Source organism: Anser anser (genome assembly GCF_964211835.1).
Source record: "Anser anser genome assembly, chromosome: 4".
Lineage (NCBI taxonomy): Eukaryota > Metazoa > Chordata > Aves > Anseriformes > Anatidae > Anser > Anser anser.
In genome coordinates, this window is record NC_139724.1 from 29,782,687 (window position 1) to 29,806,088 (window position 23,402).

Consider the following 23,402-nt stretch of genomic DNA (forward strand, 5'->3'; position numbering starts at 1 on the left):
GATAGTATAGCAATTCAGTGCTAACATAAGAGTGCAAGGTCTTTCCTGCATTTGAAGTGATAAATTCTACTATGGTGAGTAAAATGACTTGTATAACAAGTCAGAAACTGTCAAGGAAATCTTAGTGGTAGAGAAATGGAATAGAGCAAGGGGAAGAGGTATGCAGTCATTCTGTGAATTTGCCTCTAGGATGTAAGTTCTTCAGAAAAGGCAAAATTCAAATTTGCAGAGGATGACTTCTTTTTAGCATTGAATAAATAATATAAATACATTAGACCTGATTTTAGTGTCACAAGGGAAAATGACAGTAATCAGAAATTGCATCTATTTTGAAAGCTGCTGTTTAAATAGTCAGTTCTTTTTGATGACCAAATATTTCTATTCTGGCAAAATATTTGTCTTGGTATCTGACAGTATGTCTTTTAACATATTTAGTTTCTCTTTGCATTGGGGCAAGAAATTGAAATACAAGTTTATTAATTTGACTATGACCTTGACAGCTCCAGAATTGCTTGGTCATTATGCACCTGGAACATATGGATTTGTAGATTGATTCTGTTGAGGATTTTTTTTTTTAATCTTTCTCATGAGTTCTTTACAACTGTCAGAAATTGGGAACCTAGAAGATCATGCCCCGTCAGGATATAGATTGATTTCTGTTTATAGTTAAAATGGCTGCTCTTAGACCCTGAAAGGAGCTATAGGTCATGGTTTATAACCAAAAGCTCCTGCTTGTGGACCACAATGGGTTGGTCTGCCAATGGGTAAGATTCCTTTGGCAGCAGCAATGTCAGGAACCATGCCATGATTGTCACCTTCTGCAGGCATGTGATTTTGAAAGTTGATCCTTTTGTAAGTACTCTTTTGTGTCAGGTCTCTCACGTTTAAATCTTTTTCTGAAATAGATTTTCTTGTCCAGTTCCTTTTCTTCAAGTTCTTGGTGCCCTCTGGCACCTGTTCAATATCCAAGATTGAGTTTGCCAAGATGCCTTAGGGATATCTCTGAAGACTGGGCACTCATTCAGACTCAGGAAGGATCAGCTTTATCATGGGGAGTACAGATGCTGAAAACAGACTGTAATTCTCTTCTCTCTGGCATACGATAATTTACTTAACATTAGAATTAAGGCCATTGAGACATTGTCCTCTCCTTCATGAGATCATTTCTCAGTTACATGGAGTAGGTTAGAGTTAGGAGGTACCTTTCTGTCTTTGGTGACAAATGAATTTAAGGCATTCTTCAAGATAATTAAAAAAGTTCTGCAGGCACTATACTTTTAAGCTGAGAAGTTAATTGAAGACTTGAATGTCTGCCTAGACAAATACGTACTTTGACACGAGTGACCTCTTTAAATCTCCACCCTTGTGATTTAGGCTATTCTTAAAGTTGAAAGGGCCTTTGGGACGAAGACCCTTCACATCTGTGTCTCTTGGGAATAAATTCAAGCATGGTATTTGGCCTAGATAATAAGGTATTCAGTATAATAAGTACTTAGTAAGAAATTCCCACCTTCAGTAATACATCGCTTCAAATTATTGGCACTTTTTTTTTTTTTTTTAGGAGGACTTGCAGCTCTCTGAAGCTAGCATGTATTGCACGTTAGGTATCATGCAGTCCCAGAGTTCTTGACCATTTGTCTCAGTGGACTTGAGAGGAATAGCAGATTGCAATGAAACACAAGTCAGAAAGAAAGGTTTATAACTTTCTTGAAGGTTTATAACATACTTTATCTGACCTATAAATGTAACTAGAACATCCCTTTCTTTGAGATTTGGTTCACGGCTTCTTGCTGTTTTTGCTTACTTTCACCCAGCAGGACACCCTTGCTGAATTAGCAATGGTTGACAGCTTTAATGAAGATCCTTATTCAAAGGAAGGAGTTGAAGTGGTTTTGAGTGGTCACTGCATTGCTTGGAACAACTAAAGTTTTGAATTGTTGTGGTGATGGTTCTTTAGAGATTTAAAGAAATAATTTACCAAAAATAGAGTTTTTAATGAACTGTAGTCCACATATGTAATCACTTGCCATTCTTTTCCTATTTGGTCCAGTCTAGTGATACATTGCATGCAGTATAGGCAAAAGAACCATGTTCCAATTTACGCAATGATAGTTTGGCCCATTTATTATAAGGGCCACTTAAGTTATTATAGTAGCCCATAAATGTACATGTGGACTTTGCATCTCGGAGAATTCTTGTGACTGGTAGTTAATTGTTTTAACATTAAGTAACTTTTTGAGACTTTAAGAAAATATATTTTGAATATTAGAGAAAGAACTTTGACTATAGCTTCTAACAGAAGCAATAACAGTGGGTGAAGTTATAAGGTGAAATTAGCTTATTAAGTCATAAAGGTGAAAATCTATATCCAAATGCTGCTCATTTTACTTCCTGCCAATATATCTAATGGAAGAATAATGCATTTCTAGGAAGTGATTAAGTGGGAGTTTTTATATACCTGTTTTCTTTTAAAAAAGAAAAAAAGAAAAAACCCACTACCAACAACAACAACAACAACAAAAAACAACAGCAATGTTTAGAAACTGTCCAAGCTCATAACTCTGGAAAAAGAATTAGAACAATAGTACCAATAACTTTTGACATCTTTATCTGAATATAAATTCTGAGTTATTTTATTCTTTTTAAAAGAAAATTTTTGTGTCCTTCCTCCTCTCAAAACCTTTATTGGCTAGGGAGGCTAGAAATGAGTCATTCTCAAGATTATTTTCTGAGTGACACTTTGTACTGTATTACTTAATTTTGAGAAGCAGCAGGAAATCCAGCTTGTTCAGATGCACAGGTTGAGACTGGAACTGACTCGTGAACAAATTTAGTCTTGCCTAGCAAATGTATACAGTACTTTAATCCCACTCTTTTCTCAGGGCAGGAATAATAATATCATCAAAAATAATAATATTCCCTGTGTCTACTATGTGAATCTTGTGGAACCTCCTGCTTGCAAATGATTTAATGTCTGAGTCCGACAGAGTATGGTCTGATTACCCATCAACGGTAGAAAGCTACAGAAATTGCACAACCTGAAAATAATCTTAGAAAAGCCTAGAGTATTTTCTTCTCTTCTTTGTTTCTCAGTCAAAGTCTAGAGGCAAATTTAGGTTAAACTCTCTCAAACTTGCAAATCATTAAAACAAGCATGTCTTCCTTTCACACAATGGGGTACGTATCACAGTACAAATTTCTTCCTAATTTAATACTTCTTCTGAAATCTTCAGTCTTTAAAATGAATTCCGTAAGCCTATGGAAACTATAAGTTTCCAAGACTAATAATATATATATATAAATATATATATATATATATATTTATTTATTTCCAGATATGGGTTTTGAAAATACACTTTGGGTATGTAATTAGTCAGGAAATTAACCACCAGTAAAACTCTTTTGGTGCTTTGGACAATTCTGTCATACTGAATCACAACAGATCTTCTCACAGTTTTTCAGTGCATATAAACTATATTTGTTTTGTATAGTATGTAAGTTTTCTGCAAATTACTTATACTTTAATATTTGGGTTAGAACAAGTTTACAAAAAGAACAGAGGCTAACTGAACCCACTGAGTAATATCAGAGTCCTCAGGCACAATTGTAGCTGTATGTTTCTGTCCTGTGTGTGGAAAGGAAATTTCTTTATCACAGTGTTGTTTAGTATAAAACCTAAAGTGGAAGGGAGACTAGCAAAATCAAGTTTGTGCCTGCTATTTCAAGCAACCATACAAGGAGCAATTTGTTGAAAATTTCCTGGTGGAGTTACTAAACTTAGAATTGATTGCTATTTAGTACCAAAAATGAGGAAGAAAAAAGAAGCAGGAAAGAAACTGAGAATAATTATTTTTAATTATATAGAATTACAATTATTTCTATGCAACTGCTAATACATTACTGTAGTGTTTCCACTCTATTTGTGCTTTTTTGAAATGACAATATATAATATAATCTAAAATTGTTATTCTGCTATGAATATAGTGATCTTAACCAGTCTTCTCCAGTTCTTATTTTCCTTTTCTTAACTGAATAAGTGACACTTCTCAAAAATATGAAATGCTTTGAACAAATATTTATCTGATATATTGTTTACAGATGAACTTAGCTGTTGCTTTTGATGTGGTTTACCAGTCTGGAAAGTCAAACAAGTGTGTTCTCGCAATAAATTTGTGCTTGGAGTTCCTATGTTGTCTGGGTCTCTCACTCCACAGTACTTTCCTGCTGTTGCTGTACGTTTTCTTGATATTTTCAGTCTGAGATGGTAAAACTTCCTTCAGGGAGAACTTTGCTCTTCCTCCACATACCATCTGAGCCTGTATGAATTCAGGACTGTGCAGAATCTTCACAAATGTATGGTGGAGCAGGGAGGATCTGGAGACATAAAAATCAGAGCACTTTACTGTGGTTTGAGATTAGTATACCCAAAGGGACTGCTTACAAGGAGGAGTAGACTGACAGCTAAGGAGACTAAGGAAAAAACTTTTCCTGTGACCAAAATGGAGCATTGCATACCCAGAAATCACTTGACTAAAAGTCATAAGTAGAGGAAACAAACCACCCAAAAGAACAGGGCATTCAAACTTTTAATTTAATTTGTCTCTCATCAGAATATTTATCTTCCTTCACTCATGGCGTAGCCTTTTTCTAGGCTTGTATTTGTTTTTAGTCACTGTTCTCAGTTAGATAGTCTAGATGACTTCAGTTATTGTGAAATAATCTCAAAAATGATCCTATGAAAAGCCACTAACTGGACAATACAAACACAAGTAAATTTTTCTGTTTATCAAAGAATCATTTTATTTAGTTTGGAAGATAATCAATCAAAAATTGGTTAAAGCTTTCTGCTTCTTACTGACATGAAATAATACAGAGCAGGAATATGTTTTTAATATCTAACAATTGTGAGAGTAATTGTTTTATGTTATTCTTATCCATATGATAAGAATATGGTCCATAAAACCGTAAATGGTCTTTCAAGACAGAAGCTGTCATTTGGTAGTAGTACAGCTTGATTGTATTTTTTTAATCTATTTTTATCCCCAGAACTTTACCTAAGGTCAAAGAGAGTTTTGCTGTAAAAGGACTTACTGTTCCAGGAAATAAATCTGATTGCAGAATCATTAAAACTACCCAAATTGTGAATTCATTCCATGTTTACTTTGAATGTTAGTTCTATTTGGTGTATATACTGACAGTTAAGTACCAGAATCCATCAGCAAAAATTAAGGTAATACTGAAATTACATATTTAACTGTGTTCTTTCATTCAGCTGTAAAAGATGACCTGCATATAACTTTATTTTGACATCTTAATAGTAATGATTGACACACATGCTACTGCTTATATGGCCATCTTGGTATGTCTGGCACCTGTCTTGAGTTATAGATAGGACACATCTGCTTTGGGGTGGGAAGACAGATACATTAGATGAGCAACAAAACTGTATCCAACAGACACAGAGAGAAAACAAAAAGATTATAACAAATTGAAATTAGAGTTAGGGCAGTTAATCAACCCCCTTCATTCTACTTTAATCAAGGACAGTGATGACATGAAAGCAGAAAAAAAATCTTGAAATACTAAAAGCTGTGTTGGATTCCGGTTGCCTTGCTTTGGTTTAGATCTCTTTCAAATAAAGATAATTTTCTTACCATTGGAGGGTGCAGAATTTTTTTTTGAACAAATAGATTTTTTATGGAGGTGTTTCTTGCCAGTATCTTTCTTTAACACAGTTGCTGAAAGTGATGAATGCCCTGCAGCCAAGAGATGTGGCTGTCACTGCTTGTAGATTGACATAGCTGAAGTTGTCACAAGGTCGTTTGTTTAGGTGATATTTTGAAATTCCATTGAATGTGAAATTTCAGTTCTGACATGTTCTTATGAAGGAAAGAATTAAAGTTCTGTAGTATCTTAAGAGATAGAAGATAACTTTTCTACAAGTAAACTAGGTAAGGTAGATTTCTCATTATTAACTAATTTTACTTTTTTAAACAATATCAAGCTGAAAAATTGAACACATTTGCAGTTGTTGCGTGAATGCATCTAGTCAGTGTTCTGTGTGTATATATAAAATATTATATACATGTATGTATGTGCATGAAGATGTTTCTTCTCTTGGAGTAGAAATTCTCTGCCCTTTAATGTAACAAGCTGGCATAAAACATATTATTTTTTTTTCCCAAAAATCCATTTGTGTGTAATTCTTGCCAGACTTTTAAAATTGTTCTTAGCTAAAAATATTAGAAATGTAGTATGAAAGCTGGAAATCTAAAGTTTGGTCTTCGACCTTACTTTATATTCAATATATATAAAAAAAAAAAATCAAATTCCAGATTGACTTGCTTTATTTTTTGATTTTTTTTTTTTTGGAAACCTGTAAAGTGGGTTTTGTGTAATTGTACCATTTCTTCCCTAATAGTGGACAAAATGGCTTTAATTTCTTGTTTAAATTTTGACAAATCACGGTTTGAATAAATGCACCCCACTATGACAGAAGCCAGTGTCATCACTTAGTGTTAATATGTAGACATATTTTGTAAAGTATGTAGAGAAGAGTATATAGAAACACTAGGAAATCAAATAGAAGTAAAACTACTTTTTAAATATGTAATTCTGTGAGTAAGGACGTTTTCTGCTGGAGGTAGTGTTTATGGAAAGGAAAGCTTCAGCTGTAAGAAAACAAAGCCATGAATTTAATTGCTATCGGTGCAAAGCTGAGGAGTCTAACCTTTTCTTTAATAAGGTCTTTCTACATCAAACCACAGATGAGAAATAAAGATAGAAGGCTGTACATCAAGACAGACAGTAACATCTTTGAAACAATACCAGGTCAGCAGGCTTTTTGTAGTTGTATAGAGAAATATGTCTAAAACTTTTATTTCTTTGTAATGAAGCTAGAATAAAATTTAATGATCTACTCTCTCTAGGTAGCCTTTTATGTGACTATGAAAGGATACCATGATCCAAATTTTGTTTAGGGATTACTGGTCAAAATAGACTTGAATGTTATCTCACAACTTTGCAAGACACGCAATGCATCTCTAAAAGGAACCTAAACTGAGCTTATGCAGGCCAAGCTTTTCTCTTGCATTTACAGAAGTCTACATTCAAGGATTAGTATGAGCAAAAATTCAGATGCGAGTATATATGTATGATGCCAAATGGTCATTAAAAGAATACTGAGTTTTTAATGTAAAACCTCCACACAAGGTATTACCAATGAATGTGTGTCACAGTACTTTACCTTTGCCTCATCCATCGTGTCACAATACCGCAAGGTGAGTCATAATATGAGGCAAGTCATTATAAAATAATAGCAGCCATGTTGACAATAGCATATGCCCTTCATGTGTAGCCAAGGGAAATACTGGTATAGATCTTCACAGTACACTACTGTCTTTTCCTACATCTCTTATCTGTCTTTCTTTAGTAGTTGGTTAGTTAAGCATGTAGAAATTTAAAATACAGTAGTTGACATGGTAATATTAAAATAAATAGTATTGCACACAGGTCTCAGTTGTCTGCAAGGTTTCTGATTTCACTAAAATCCTTTTTGACAAGGTTGTCTTTCCAACCATTATGACTAGCTTTAAACAGATTTTGAAATCTAACAGCACATTTTCAAGCCTATACTAAATATGGTAGAGACAGAGTCAACCTGGAAGTGACACATGAAGCTGGTACAAGTTATGAGCTTGATCGCGGGCTTATGCTGGTGCCAAAGCAGCATAAGGTTAGGTTATGTTCTGGTGTGGATTCAAAGGCAAATTCCTTGCTTCCTTACTGAAGTTTCAATTCATAAATCTTGTTTACCTTATTTTATTGCCAGACTAGAGTATTTGCTTCTGTTTCTGCAGAAGGAACAGAAAAAATGGAGAACAGATGCAGAACTACGATGTTCAACCTGGGAAACAGTATTTGTCTCCTTCTTAGGACAGCTAAAATCAAGTTTAATCATATAGACTTACTGACTTTGATCCCCCATAGCTCAGATTTCTCTGATTTGCACTAACTGATATCGTAATCGTATCTCAAAGATGAGTAACCCTGTAGAACGTGTAGAGCCCCCCAACCCTGGGGCTCGGGTGAGAGACTTCGCCAAGAAAGTCCAGCGCCTGGTACGGCCCACTGACTACTACCCGCTACTGGTCTTTCAGGCTGGTAGCGATGAAGTAGCAACGAGAAGTCCGAAGGCGATCAAAAGAGACTTTAGGGATTTGGGGCGACTACTTAGAGGATCAGGGGCGCAGGTTGTGTTTGCCTCTGTCCTTCCGATAGGGGGGATCGAAGCTGAAAGGCGTGCTGTTCACATAAACTCGTGGCTTCGAGACTGGTGTGACCGGCAGAACTTTGGGTTCTTTGATCACGGGAAGGTCTATGCTACACAGGGCCTGATGGCACCGGATGGGAAGTGCCTCTCTCGGAGAGGGGTAAGGATCTTTGGTCAGGAGTTGGCAGGGCTGATAGATAGGGCTTTAAACTAGAGTCGAAGGGGGAAGGGGCTAAAACCAGGCACGCCGGTGAAAACCTAAGGGAAGGTATGCTAGAATCAGAGGGGCTGGGTGCCAGTGAGGTCCTTCAGGCAGATCCACAAGGTGCTGAGTGTAAGGAGACGTACCTGAAGTGCTTCTACACGAACGCACGCAGTATGAGGAATAAAATGGATGAGCTAGAAGTCCTGGCCCAGTCCCGCAACTACGACATCATCGGCATAAGCGAAACCTGGTGGGATGAGTCCTGTGACTGGGGTGTTGCGATAGATGGTTACAGGCTCTTCAGGAGGGACAGGCAGGGTAGGCGAGGTGGTGGGGTGGCGATGTATGTGAAGCAGGGGCTGGACTGTGTGGAACTTCAGGTCGGCGATGGCAAAGTTGAGAGCCTCTGGGTAAGGATCAAGGGACGAACGAATAAAGGGGATGTCGTTGTGGGAGTCTATTACAGACCGCCTGGCCAGGACGATAGCGCCGATAAATTATTCTTTACAGAACTAAGAGAGGCCTCGAGATTAACTCCCCTTGTCCTTATGGGGGCCTTCAACTTGCCAGACGTTAACTGGGAGTGCCGCACGGCTGACACGAGCAAGTCCAGGAGGTTCATGAAGCACCTAGATGATAACTTCTTGGTGCAGGTGCTAACGGAACCAACTAGGAAAGGTGCCCTCCTAGACCTGTTGCTAGAAAACAGAGAGGGTCTGGTGGGAGATGTGGTGATTGGTGGCCACCTTGGTCAAAGCGACCATGAAGTGGTTGAGTTCAAAATTTACGGTGACAGAAGGAAAAGTGCCACCAAAACCTCATCCCTAGATATGGGGAAAGCGGACTTCAGGCTGCTCAGGGAACTAGTCAGCAAGGTCCCCTGGGAAACTGCTCTTGAAGGCCTCGATGTCCACCAGTGCTGGTCATTCTTTAAGCGATGCCTCCTAGAAGCACAAGATCAGGCAATTCCTAAATATCGCAAGTCAGGCAGGCGGGGCAGGAGGCCGGCGTGGCTGACCAGGAACATTCTAATGGAGATTAGGCGGAAACAGAGAGTGTTTCGCTACTGGAAGGAGGGCCAGGTGTCATGGAAAGAATACAGGGATGCCGTTCGTGTTTGTAGGCAGAAAATTCGTGTGGCCAAAGCACACCTAGAGTTGAAGCTGGCTGTGTCTGTGAGAGAAAATAAAAAGGGCTTTTTCAGATATGTGAATGGAAAAAGGAGAACTAAAGAATACATAGGGCCGCTCCTTGATAGGGAAGGTCTCCTCACAGACAATGACATAGGCAAAGCAGAGACGCTTAATGCCTTCTTCGCCTCTGTCTTCAATGCCGATGATGGGCTTCGGGACCCAGGGTGCCCTGAGCTGGAGGACCGGGACGGTGGGGATGACAAACTCCCAACCGACCCTGAACGTGTGCGGGATTTGCTACTCCACCTGGATCCCTACAAGTCCATGGGTCCGGATGGGATTCATCCCCGGGTGCTGAAAGAGCTGGCGGACGTCATCGCGGAACCTCTCTCAATTATTTTTCAACGATCCTGGGAATTTGGAGAGGTCCCGGTAGACTGGAAGCTGGCAAATGTTGTGCCGATTTACAAGAAGGGTCAGAAAGAAGACCCTAGCAATTACAGGCCTGTCAGTCTCACGTCAGTGCCTGGTAAAATCATGGAGAAGATGGTTCTCGAACTTATTGAGGCGCACCTGGGGGACAAAGCAGTCATTGGTCCCAGCCAGCATGGGTTTGTGAAGGGTAGGTCCTGCCTAACTAACCTGATTTCCTTTTATGATAAGATCACCCGTATGATGGACCAAGGGAAACCAGCTGATGTGATTTTTTTGGACTTCAGCAAGGCTTTTGACACGGTTTCCCATAGGATCCTACTGGACAAAATGTCCACCATACAGCTAAATAAAAACATCATACGATGGGTGAGCAATTGGCTAACGGGCAGGGCCCAAAGGGTTATGGTAAATGGGGCTGCGTCAGGCTGGCGGGCGGTCACCAGTGGGGTCCCTCAGGGCTCCATTTTAGGGCCTGTACTTTTCAATATTTTTATAAATGATCTGGATGTAGGAATAGAAGGTATTTTGAGCAAGTTTGCTGATGACACCAAACTTGGAGGAGTTGTGGACTCGAATGAGGGTGGAAAGGCCTTGCAGAGGGATCTGGATAGGTTGGAGAGCTGGGCGATCACCAACCGCATGAAGTTCAATAAGAGCAAGTGCTGGGTCCTGCACCTGGGACGGGGAAACCCTGGCTGCACGTACAGACTGGGCGATGAGACGCTGGAGAGCAGCCTAGAAGAGAGGGATCTGGGGGTCGTGGTAGACAGCAAGTTGAATATGAGCCAGCAGTGTGCCCTGGCGGCCAGGAGGGCCAACCATGTCCTGGGGTGCATCAAGCACGGCATCGCTAGTAGGTCAAGGGAGGTGATTGTCCCTCTCTACTCTGCGCTGGTGCGGCCTCACCTCGAGTACTGTGTGCAGTTCTGGGCACCACAGTATAAAAAGGACATGAAACTGTTGGAGAGTGTACAGAGGAGGGCTACGAAGATGGTGAAAGGCCTGGAGGGGAAGACGTACGAGGAACGGCTGAGGTCACTGGGCCTGTTCAGCCTGGAGAAGAGGAGGCTGAGGGGAGACCTCATCACAGTCTACAACTTCCTCGCGAGAGGGTGTCGAGAGGCAGGAGACCTTTTCTCCATTAACACCAGTGACAGGACCCGCGGGAACGGGGTTAAGCTGAGGCAGGGGAAATTTAGGCTCGACATCAGGAGGGGGTTCTTCACAGAGAGGGTGGTTGCACACTGGAACAGGCTCCCCAGGGAAGTGGTCACTGCACCGAGCCTGTCTGAATTTAAGAAGAGATTGGACTGTGCACTTAGTCACATGGTCTGAACTTTTGGGTAGACCTGTGCGGTATCAAGAGTTGGACTTGATGATCCTTAAGGGTCCCTTCCAACTCAGGATATTCTATGATTCTATGATTATATTTTTTGTGGTTAAAAACAAAAACGAAAACCCACACCCTTTGTATTGACTTGATAATGCAGGGTCTAAGGACTTGCATGATCTTGCCTTAGTCTGATATGATTTTATGTTTTTGAAAAATTGCCTAGTTTTCAAATTGCCTACCTATTGCTGTTGCCTACCCTGTTTACCTTCTTAAGCTCTCTCAATGGCATGTACAGATGATCTTTGCTTGACAAACAATAGCCTTTTCTTTCAACAGAAGCTGGAGAAGTATTTCTTCATTTTCAAACTTAACCTCATTATGAGAAAGAATAGGCAGGTTCAGACTGTGAAACATAAAGAAATATAAAATACCCCAAACACCATATAAAATTCAACCCCCGCGCCCTGAAAGAGATACTGAAAGTACTTCTCACTTATTATTCCTCTTAAGGGTGTTCACAAGGCCTTCTCCACAACTCACTCTTGAAAAAGGTTGAAGCCTTAGTACCCAGAGAAAAAATGGAAGGGTAAGCATAAGATAGGCACTTCCAAAAGATACTAGAAAAAAATTTAAAAGTAATTTAAAATAATGTTACCTGTGTTTTTGAAGCTTTTCTGAATTACTTAAGTAAATTGGGCCAGTACTGTTAAAATATTAATTGGAACAACAATAAAATATTAGTTCCATATATATATATATATATATAAAATTAATTCTCTTTTTATATAGCAAAGTCTGACTGTGAAAGCTTTTGTAATTATCTTAGCACCAAAAGCTAAGCTGTGGTAAAGCTGAAACAATGGAAGTCATGTGAATATGCGATGCAGAGGAAGAAATAGAAATGGAGCCACAGAACTGTCACTTTTAGCTGTAGTGGTTTTTTAGTTAGACTTAGCCCAGTCTCACCTCACCCTCACCTTCATAAATACTCTGCATTTTTGATAAACCTTTAGGAAAAGGGAGATTGTGACTTCAAATAATTTCATCTCTTTCAATAACTTTTTTTTTTTTTTTTTAAAGAGAACCCTCTGGTAAATGCTGTCTGAGAAGCAAAAGCACAACTCTCTATAGGTTTGTGGCTAAGCTTGCATCCTATATGTATTTCCCTTCTGGATTTGGAATATGTTTTAATCTGTTTTTATTTTTTTATTTTCAGTGTAGACCTATGCTGTTTAATAGTTCTCATAGTATCACTCTAAACACTGCAAAATAAAATTCGTCCAACCCCTGTGGGACTAACAGCAATGGTTGGGTTAACTCCACTAGAGGGGAAAAGCAAATGCTGCATTGAACTCCTGTCTCAGCCTTCATTTTTAGCAGTGTCTGCTTTTGCATCACACTGCCTTTGTCTTTTTCCTCTCAGGTCTTCTTTAATAACCTGGGAAGCACGAGGAAGCCCATATATCTTCTCATTAATGTCGCATGTGAAATCTTACTTGTGAAATTAAAGTTGTTTTTGCAGTGTATGGGACAAAGAAAAAAATGAGCTGAAATCTTGAGCCACATACAAGGAATTAAAACAAACAAAAAAACAAGCAAAACCCCAAACCACACAAAAATCTGGAATAAGTAATCTCTTCACCACACGTTGAGTAAAATTGAATAACATCTGAAATGATGTGATATGTTTAGAAATTTAGACACATTTGTTAAATGTTCCCATTTTATCTTTTCTTCTTTATGGTAGAGTGTCCAAATATAAGCATCAGAAATGTAAGGAATTTTGAGAAGTGATACCACTGGTTGAGTTCTGTGTGGGTTTGTTTTTTTGTTGAAAGGATGATCATTTCTGTAGAAGAGGCTTTGCATTTATCAGTTATGTACATAACTCTGCTTGTGGTGGTTGTGATGCTAACCTGCAGTCCAAATAACCAGCATATTCAGTGTTTTCTCAGCTGGGGCAAACAATGTTTTGATTACCGTCAAGCTGTTCAAATCTCATCTTGAAGGTGAAAGGTTATATATTTTTTTCTTTTCTACGAAGACATCTGTGGAGATAACCATATAGCATTAATACGTAGGAGTTCACCACCACTACTCCTCTAAATGCTTAATTTATTTAAAGCATCTACTGCAGGAAAAGTACTTTTCTTCATCTACTGGTTACTTTTTCACACTGTATAACATTAGCTCTAGCTAGCCCTGTAAAATAAATAAATAAATCTTTGAAATACCTGTTTGTTTGTTTTTTTTATTTATTTAAGATTTTGTTTATGCAAATGTGATTCAGCTTCTAATGGTGTTTGACCAAAGTGTTGCATCTTTAAGGAAAATTGTCATAATTTATCTAAACTATTCATTGTTTAAGCACTGAAAAGCTGTTTATATTTGTCTGCAGATAAGACTGGACACCAGATTTGTGCAGATGAAGGAATATTGACTTCTGTCATATATGATTTCTAATTTTGAAAGATCAGTATGGTTAAAAACATTTTCACCAGTAATATTTGAGGGAAGAAAAACATTTTTCTTTATTTGCATAGTAGAGCTAAGGCTTTGAAAAGCTAGCTTCAATTTTATTTTGTATACCAGCTATGGTAATCACTTAAAAGTGCTTGCCTAAGGACACCAGCAGATATAACTTGAACAATTCGTGTGCGCACCTGTCAGTGGATAGTAGGGATTTTGTGTGGGAGATGTTTTTATACATATATTTCATGTAAATATGCAACACTGGATTAAAAGTTCTTAACAATTCTTATAGCTACTTAAACCTCTTTCCACAGAAGAACTGTAGAAGTCCTTAAAGCTCAAATATCTGGCTTTCCGACAATAATCCTGAATTTAAATTTAGACAATTATGTGTCAGTCATTGAAAAGTACAGATGCTGCAAAATAGAACATGAAGCAATCAATTTGCTGTTTGTTCTCTCTTTTTTTCCTTCCTAACAATGGTAGAAAATTCTCACCTGTTATTTAATATAAAGAAGTAGCAGGGAGAAGTATTGATGTGTTAATACCTGTTTATCCAGGAATTTTGTATTGAAAAATACTTGTTCTGAGTGTACAGCCCTCCTTATGCCCCTCTTAACCTCTGAACCCTAGATCACAGGTCTATGTACAAATGAGATCACTTCTCCTCAAGGGCAATTCCAGAGCTTCATGAGAAGAGTGGAGAGTAAAGGGTCGAAACTGTTGAGCTCTAGTTTTGAAAAATAAGAATTTGATGTTGTAAAATAAGATACTGTGAAACTGGTATCTGAGCCTGAAGTTTGGCATTCAGATTCTAAGCAATTCTGGCTGTTTGAAACATGCCTTCATTTGTTAGGGCTACAAATAACTTTATAACTTTCATACTTTATCTGTTGTGACTGGATCTTGAAAACAGCTGAAAGGACAAAGAACTTCACGTTGTCTCATGTGTGTTTCAAATGCAATTAAGATCGGGCCTTATCTGTAGTGACTTCTGTGTATGGGGGTGTATGTGTGCACGAGTGTGGATGTATGTATCTGATTAGTTCGTGTGTGTATATAATATGTTGTTTTGGATTAATTTCTCGTTTTTACTTCATGGAATACCATTTGTAGTTTTGCAGTGAAGCATTTTGGCTAATTAGCTTATTCTGAATTTGTTCAAAATGCATGTAGAAAATTAACAGTAGGCTTGTTGCATATCTATTCAATTAAAATACATAAATCCTGATGTCAGTTCTGGAATATGGTAAACTGTTTGTATGTGATATTGTCCACTGAAAACTAGTTGCTGCTTTGGGAAGAGCTGATATTATTTTAATTTTGAAGGAAAAATGGCTTTGAGAAAACCGTTTGTGCTAGATAGATACGACAGCTCAAAATCATAAAATACATAAGAATACAATTGTGTGCCTAATCACTTTCCTTTTGTGCATACAGAGACGCTCCATGAATATTAATGACTCTTGATACCTCTCTGAAGTAAGAGTTATTCTTACTTTAGACATGGTAAGGCAAAGAGCGGTTAAAATGCCTTCATTACCTGTGAAGGTGGTAGAAGAACTGAGAACTGAAATCAGATGGTTTGTATTACATTTTTAAAATGATATGATTTTTCTTTCCATCTCTATGTACACCAGTACTTACCCCCAAACTATAGAACACAAAGCCCTGAGATTTGAACTTGGGTTTAAACAATGTTGATTAACTATTATCCTGATTGAATCTTAATGTTCTTCTACAGGCATTAGCAATACTTACACCATCATTATTCTTAAGTTTTCACAAATAGTTGATTAGTTTTGATATATACATTTTTCTCTGGCAAATTAAGGCCTAAATTGTCCATTTTTTTCTCTGTTATGAACAAATATCATTGTTAAAACTGTTTGGGATGGCAGTAGCACTCAACCTCTAACTTTCAGCTGTTTCCTAGGTAACAGGGATACAGCTGCAAAACTCTGCTGTACCAAATGGAAGGAAACAAACAGTCAAGTGTTTCCACTTCTATAATTTGAATTAAGTAAATCCTAGGAGTAGCACTTTTTCAGAAATTACAAGGTATGGGACAGCAGAATGACGCTTTGATTCTAGTGTGTTTGTGTTTTCTGTCACTTTTGGGTTTCTGCACACCTTCTAGGATTTCATTGGAGATGATAGAAAACTTGTAAAATAAATCACAGCAGAGAAGTTTTCTTTGCAAAAACTTGCTATGTAGGAGAATTAATCTTTTACGTGCATGAAACAAACAAAAATCAAACAAGAAAGCATAAATTTTCCATGATTGCTTTCCAGTACTCTTAGAAATTAGCCATTTATTTATATGAGAAACGTAGTTCAGAAATGAAGAAGGAAAAAAGTATTGAAAAACTGAATTAAATTATTAAGTTATGCACAATGAATAGATTACTTTTTCATATATGGATATAATTATATATGATTTAGTCAGTCTTTTTCACGTTAAATGTTTTTGTATTCTTCAAGCTTTCAGAAGTTATTACGCAAATAACAGGGATTTGCCATGATGCTATAATGCAATTAATTTAAAAGTTAATGTTGGCAGATGTAGTCTGACTCATTTATGGGAAAATACTTTAGGAATATAAATTGAGAATTTTCTTTTGAAACTATAATCAGAACCGAAACTGTGCTGCATTTTGTTGGTCTAGATGTAACAGTATAATCATTCTGATAAATTTGAAAATGTGCCAACAATCCGAAAGTCTGTTGTTGTGAAGTTCGTCTTCTGTCCTGGTAACGGCCAAATCATGCTTTCTGGTTTTGATAAATGCCATCTTCTTTGGCTCTTTTAGCATGGGGAGTAATACAATTTATAGCAGAGTTCCAGTAGTTTTGTCTTTCTCCATTACTTTAAGCATAAATTACTTTTCCTCACTTTCAGGGTTGTTATACTTATTCCCGAGTTACCATTTGCGTGCCATTCAGACAACTATTTCTTGAGTAACGTTGATTAAGTTAGAACACAAGTAAATGCAGCTCTCCAAGTTCTTCCCTGTGCTGCTATTTCAGCCCAGGGGTGCCTTTCTGCATCAACAGAGCCTCGTTCTTCTAATATAAACACCTACCTCACATTGCCTTTTACTGTAATATCCAAGAAAGCCATGACAGTGAGTTAAGAGGTTGATTTGTTAAAATAACTGTGTGTTGTGTTGACTAACAGATAAAGGGGTCAGGGGATACAGTTTCCCTGTTATAGACAACTGTGTCATAGTGCATATTGTGGTTGCAGGGAGTATGGAGCTACTGTTGGCAAAGGTTTTTTTTTTTTATTTATTATTATTATTTTTATATGTGGGTCAGACTAACCTATGTAGAGGAACAAAATAGCATGTTTTAAAACATAAATGATGACAAATACGTTAAAAAAAAAAAGTGTTTTTTCAGAAAGGTGTTAGTGGTATTTTCATCACAAGGATTGTTTTTCAAACAAGTTACTCTGAAGCACTAAAAGAATGAGACTCCAGCAAACATAAGCACACCAGAAGCCAGCGGACTGTCAGGGCCAGCACTGTAATTCAGAGTCAGGTTGATCTGAAGAGTGAGAAAGTACCCAGTGAGAGCAAATTACAGGTATTATCTTGCAGCCATGGTACAAACAACTTCATAAAGAGCATTGCCTTTACCACCATTGTTGAATTTAAAATAATCACTGCTGAAGATGGGTTGCAGAGACATGAAATTTCTTTGTGAACTATATTCACCTTGCTTATAGCTGGTTTTCAGTGGACTGCTGTCATGATTAATGTTTCAGTAGCTAGTAGCTACATCTTTGATAATTAGTATCTTTCACTAATTCTATTTTTCATTAATATTAAAGAGACATTAATCTTTTCTGTTCATTATTAATACAGCATATTGATAAGTTTGAGCTACTTTTTTAGGTTAAAAATATTTTCAAAGGAAATCATGGGAATAGAAATAGGAAAATGAGAAGTTATCTCAATATAGGATACACATAACAAATGATTTTCTCTCTGAAGAGGTACTGTGAGAGAATAAATTAGTTGATCTATTAATTAAACTTTAGATCTAAAAGAAAGTTTGAAGTGCGTAAAAATGTCTTTACTGGACTGCGATGGAACTTCCAGACTTTTTCCATAACCACTAATCTCTGAGTAAAAAGTATGAAAAGTGACTATCACAACGCTTTTCGTGACCACATGCTTTATAAAATTTATTTTTGTCTCTAAATTTGTGCTGCTTTATGCAACTTTTTATGTGGGAATCTGTGCCATCCATGCAAATGTTCTTCATTTAAAAAGTATATATTATCGTCTCGATTGTCTTTATGGATGTGAGAGCATTTATTCAATTCCTGATCAATCATTAAAATGAGAGGCATTGGTCTATGCCTCAAAGGGTGGAGGGAAGGATCATGACTTTTTTTTCAAGTTCATTTTCCATTTCCTTTTCAAACTCAGACCTTTCATGGCTCATCAGAGATACTGTAACAAATCTAGGATTTAATTGATATTACTAGGAAGTAAACTGCTTTAAGTATGTATGTTCCATATTTTTAATGTAAAAATACCTCTTTGCAGTTTTAGTATTGCAGACTGAGAACCACTTGATCAAAAATAATTTACAGGGGATAAAATCTGGATGTGGTAATTAGGTCTGAGCAGTGTATTATGTAATACATTGCTTGTGTTCACGTTTTTCTCAAGATTATAGATAAAATTGGGAGCATGTCATGTGTAGTGTTAGATTTCTGTTGCAATGGAGGAAAACCAGACTCTATCTCCCTGAGGAAACAACAGTCTAGAGAATGCAAAGATGACACATGCTTTCTTGGTTCAGTCTTTTGGAGTTCAACACCAATGAACTAAAGTCTGCTGAAATTTTGTGCTTTTCCTTTCTCACCCCCTGGAGCCTGCATCCATTCAGATGGCAATGTTTGCTCACTAGAGATTGAGAATAGCTAAGGAATAATTCTATTTCCGTAACAAGTATTCTTATGCTAGAACCCTGAAAAGCAGATATATAGAAAGTAGTCTTATAAATTGCATGTACTCAATCTCTGTGCCTCTGGTAGGTAAGGACAAATCTGTGAATACTATGTGTAGCTTAGGCTGTCAACTAAATACAGCTTAGGTTTGTTTCTTGCTGTTAATACAGTGGGGTTTGTCAGATAGCTATATATCAGACAGTGACATGTAGGAAACATATATATATATTCATATATATATATAGGATAAATATATAGGATATATATAGTATATATATCTAGGATATATAGGATATATATATATATATATAGGATATATATATATATAGGAGATATATATATCCTAGAGAGGTTTGGATTCTTAAGAATATTTTGCCTGTGCAATTTAACTTCAGTCTTAGGAGTCCTCCTCTTCTAGATCTGAGTCTCACTTTAAGGTAGTGAGGAACATTTAAGAACTTTCTCTACCTTATGAAAGGGTGATGGAGGTATGTAGTGATGCAGTCGCCATAATAATGCATACACCATTAAATACACCAAAATAATAAACTTCAGTGTCATAAATGTAACAAAATAAAACAAAGCAGTTCTCTAGGCAATTTGTTTGAGGTAAACATTTGTTCCTCATTTACACTTGTATTTTCATTAGCATCTAAAAGAATTGGAACATAGCTTTCTTTGCTAATCAGCACAGCATATCGCTGTGGCATTGGATTCTCTATTTGGAGATAACAAGTAGCAGCCAACTAAATGTTTGCAATAAATACATGGCAACTATATTTTGCTGGTCTGCATTTATGTGTCTGATCTTATTAAAAACACTTTTGAAGTATTAAGGTTATCTCAATAAAAACAAAAATTTCTAAAACAGTATCTATGTTCAGTTTAAAATATACAGCATCTGATGTAAGAGAATAACAGAAATAGTTGTTGTGTTACGGTTTAGAAATAAATAGCAACTGTAATTACTGACTGCAATCAGTGTATGAAGGATATTTGTTGTAGCAATTTTCACTTCATAGCAACACTTGATAATGAAGAGACTAAACTAGATCTTATCATAGACATCCTTTCTCTTCCCCGGTGATCCCAATTTCTCTTGTTCATGTAAGTTTGATATGTCCAGTACATGAAAAGATAAATCTAGTTTATGAGCACTCAAGTGTAATTTCTACTTTCTGAAGTCAAATGTTGTTAGGAAGTTTATTATTTGAAATGTATGATTTCCTATAATATTTTCAGGTTTTGAGGTATTATGAATGTTTACATAAAATACATTAACAAAGGTAACATCTTACAAAATCTTTAGATGCTCCTTTCTTTATGACTGTCCTTGCTTGCCATACACAGAAAACAGTGTCTAGAACTGCAGTTATTTTTGGCCTTAATCTGAAGACCAGATAAAAAAAATTATATGGATCAAACCACTACAGGACAAATTCCTTGCCTCATAAAGCAACCCTGTGGGTGTTACAAGAAGTTAATACTCTCTTCTTCTCCTTTTTTTTTTTTTTTTTTTTCATTTAAGCTCTTTCTAAGAAATCAAATTCAAAATAAGCTTATGTTGTGTATTTCCTTTTCAGGCGATAAATGCAAACCTACTGAATACACTAAAGTGAAAAATATGTTATTGGATCTACAAAGTCGGAGATATGTTGCACAATCAGAAGATAAAAATGTTGATGAGAAAATGGCTTTAAAAAAGATTCTCGTAGATCAAATGTTTAATTATTTTGATTCAGACAGCAATGGACTTGTGGACACAAATGAATTATCTCAGGTAAGATTTAGATTTTGTTTCCGTTATTCATAGTAGCTATTCATTTGCTTTTGTCCAAACTTATATGTGGAATATTATGTCTCAGTATGCTTTCACTTTAGAAAATATATAAGAATCTTTGAAGTGGAAAACTTAATTCAAGAATTTTGGAAAAAAAGTGAATCATTCAGGAATTCTGTGGTAATTATTGAGAAGCTTGAATACAGTCCTTTAAAATATACATGGGGGTACGAACGCTATAGGTTGCTTTGGTCACGAAATGTTTTGTTGTCCACTGCATGCAATCATAAAATCCAACTGTATAGATGTATTTTAGGAGTAAAAAAAAAATATATATATATATTAAAGTATTTCTGTAATGCTAAATGGGTATTACTGCTTTATGCAAGTAGTAAAATAAGTTAGCGCGCTGAAGAAATACAATAGCAGTTTTGGATAGAGTTCATGGTGTCTCTAAACAGCAAGCTTTATTAACTAATTACAGATTTACACCAATAACTGTTGTTCCAGAAAGCACAACAGCACTAGTTATAATTGAACCAAAAGAACTATTAAGTGTTGTTATAGCAAATGTATTTTGATTTAGTGGACAGTGCAGAAATCCATTTTTGAAAAACCCAGCCATATTAATGTATCAAATACTAGGCAGCCATGGAAAAAATTAAATGATTTTTTAGAGGCCACTCTCGATCATAATCCCTTATTTTAAATAGAGAGGCAGTCTTAAGAACTATTTACAAGTGAATATGAAATTCACTAAGGTGTTAAACTGGAGTTATTATTTTCATACTGTTAACTTCTAAAGTTTAAGTGGCAATTTCCAGGAATAGAAGCTGCATGCAAATATAGGTACAATTACAAATAGCAATAGGTTACTTGTTTTAAATATATACATTTCCCATACTATAAATGTTTTTTTCTACTGATTTTTAAAAATCTTTCAGAACTTCTGCTTTTAAGAGAAATTGGTGCCTTTATATATTTTACAAATGATACTTCTTATACTGCATAAATATATAACATACATAGCAATCACAGATATAGATGTACAAATTATATTTAATACTTATATGTATGTGTCATTAACTGTTGAAATAGAATGTGACAGTGACTGGTGTATTGTTTGGCAATATGAAGAAACTGAATTTTAGATCATTCTCTATTGTACCACTTGAAAGTAGTTTGGCTTTGTTGCCACAGTCCCCATATGGCTACTGCAACTACTGGAAAATAGATGGATACTTTTACCACTAGAAATCCATTGTCTAATTATCAGTGAATCATAATCTTTCCGTTAGAGGAACAGGGCTAAAGTACTACTACTGAAGGTCAGTATCAAAAACTTTTTTTTGCATAATTTCTAGGTGTATATATAAAGAAAAAGAAATTCAGTTTACCTACGTATACTTTTCCTCTTATTTCTTTCTTTATGCCCACCTTAGTTAAAAAATAAAAATATTCCATTATGGTGTTTTCAACTATGTTATACATACATTCTTCATGCACTTCTATAAAATGAATTTATAATGGCATCAGTATAGTAATGCTTTTTCACAAACATGGAAACAGGTCAAACGGCCTTAAACCCCAGTCATGGAACTTTGTTCTTTTTGCTAAAATTCGTAGCAGAACATCAAATTATTCAATCCAAAGAATAATGCAAAATAAATTCATTGTTCATGCTGTGTGGTTTGTTATTGTATGTTTTGATGAGACACAAAAAGCTAACCTGTTGCCCTCAGAAATCATTCTTTAGTCAGTTTGAACAAAAAAGAAAATTAGATGAACACATTTCTCTTGAAGCCTTCTTGATAGCAGAAGTTTCAACTGTGAACCTTTGTCTCCCATTCATATCATAAAAGGAAACACTCAATCACCTTTGCTATCCATAATAGTGTGCAGCTTTGCAGTTAAGCCCCAGCTCCTCTGTAATCTCAGTATTTGTAAATTTTAGCCTTTGTCTGATGGAGTTTTTAGCCTGCATATTTTTGGATAACAAACTAAGCATGTGACTCAGTTCTGTCCAAAGACTCAAAACAAGAAAGCAGATTGAAAGAATTTGGTGTAGTATCTTCAAATAAAGTGTGCTGTTTTTCAGGGCATTATTAGTGATTGTTGAATACTTGACACGTTTATTCTGCTCTGGTTCAGCAAACCAAATGCTTTTTGTTCTTGTTGAATGAGAGTTTGATAAATCATTATTTTTTTTTCCTAGTGTCAAGTGGGATTACACTCTTGTTCTCTTCTGCCCTTGGTATATGTGAAGTATTTCTAAAAATTGGACTTGCTGTAGGGAGGAGGAAAGGAAAAAGAAGACCCAGTCCAGAAATTAGTGATTTATAAAGTGATAGTGGTCCCAGGCACTGAGAGAATGCTGGACCCATTAATTTTCTTGAGAAGATGATTACATTTTACCATGTATCTGTCTCTTTTTCCAGTGTGTGGGGTAAAATGTTTGAAAGGTCTTGCTACTTCCTGAGGACAAAATAGGAGTCATTGCTTTACTCTCAAAAATGTTATCAGGAGTAGAAGAATTTTCATCAGTTGTCCTCAGCCAAAATTTTGCAGTGTACAGGTCTATCATAAATAATACTGCCTTTCTGCACTCTAATAATTTTGAGACCATGAAAAATACTATATTATAGAAAAAAAGGGATCCTACAGTTAATTTATGTTCAAAATTAATGTTGAGCTAAAACTTCATTTGTTAATGAATATTGTTAATATTAAATCTCCTCTATTTTGTTGTGCAATGACTGCAAATTCCTTGATGGCAGTATGTTATCTTATACGTGTCCATCTA

The 23,402-nt window shown here is 36.4% G+C and overlaps 1 protein-coding gene across 14 annotated transcripts in view; it reads left to right on the plus strand.

Annotated features, from left to right (window-relative positions):
* FSTL5 (follistatin like 5) overlaps positions 1-23,402 on the plus strand; it is a 413,536-nt gene that overhangs the window by 269,626 nt on the left and 120,508 nt on the right. For all 14 annotated transcript variants that reach the window (XM_083834399.1, XM_083834401.1, XM_083834389.1 and 11 more), the window contains one exon: positions 20,403-20,599. In XM_083834399.1, coding sequence (XP_083690525.1) covers positions 20,403-20,599 — 197 coding nt within the window. The remainder of the gene's footprint in view (positions 1-20,402; positions 20,600-23,402) is intronic.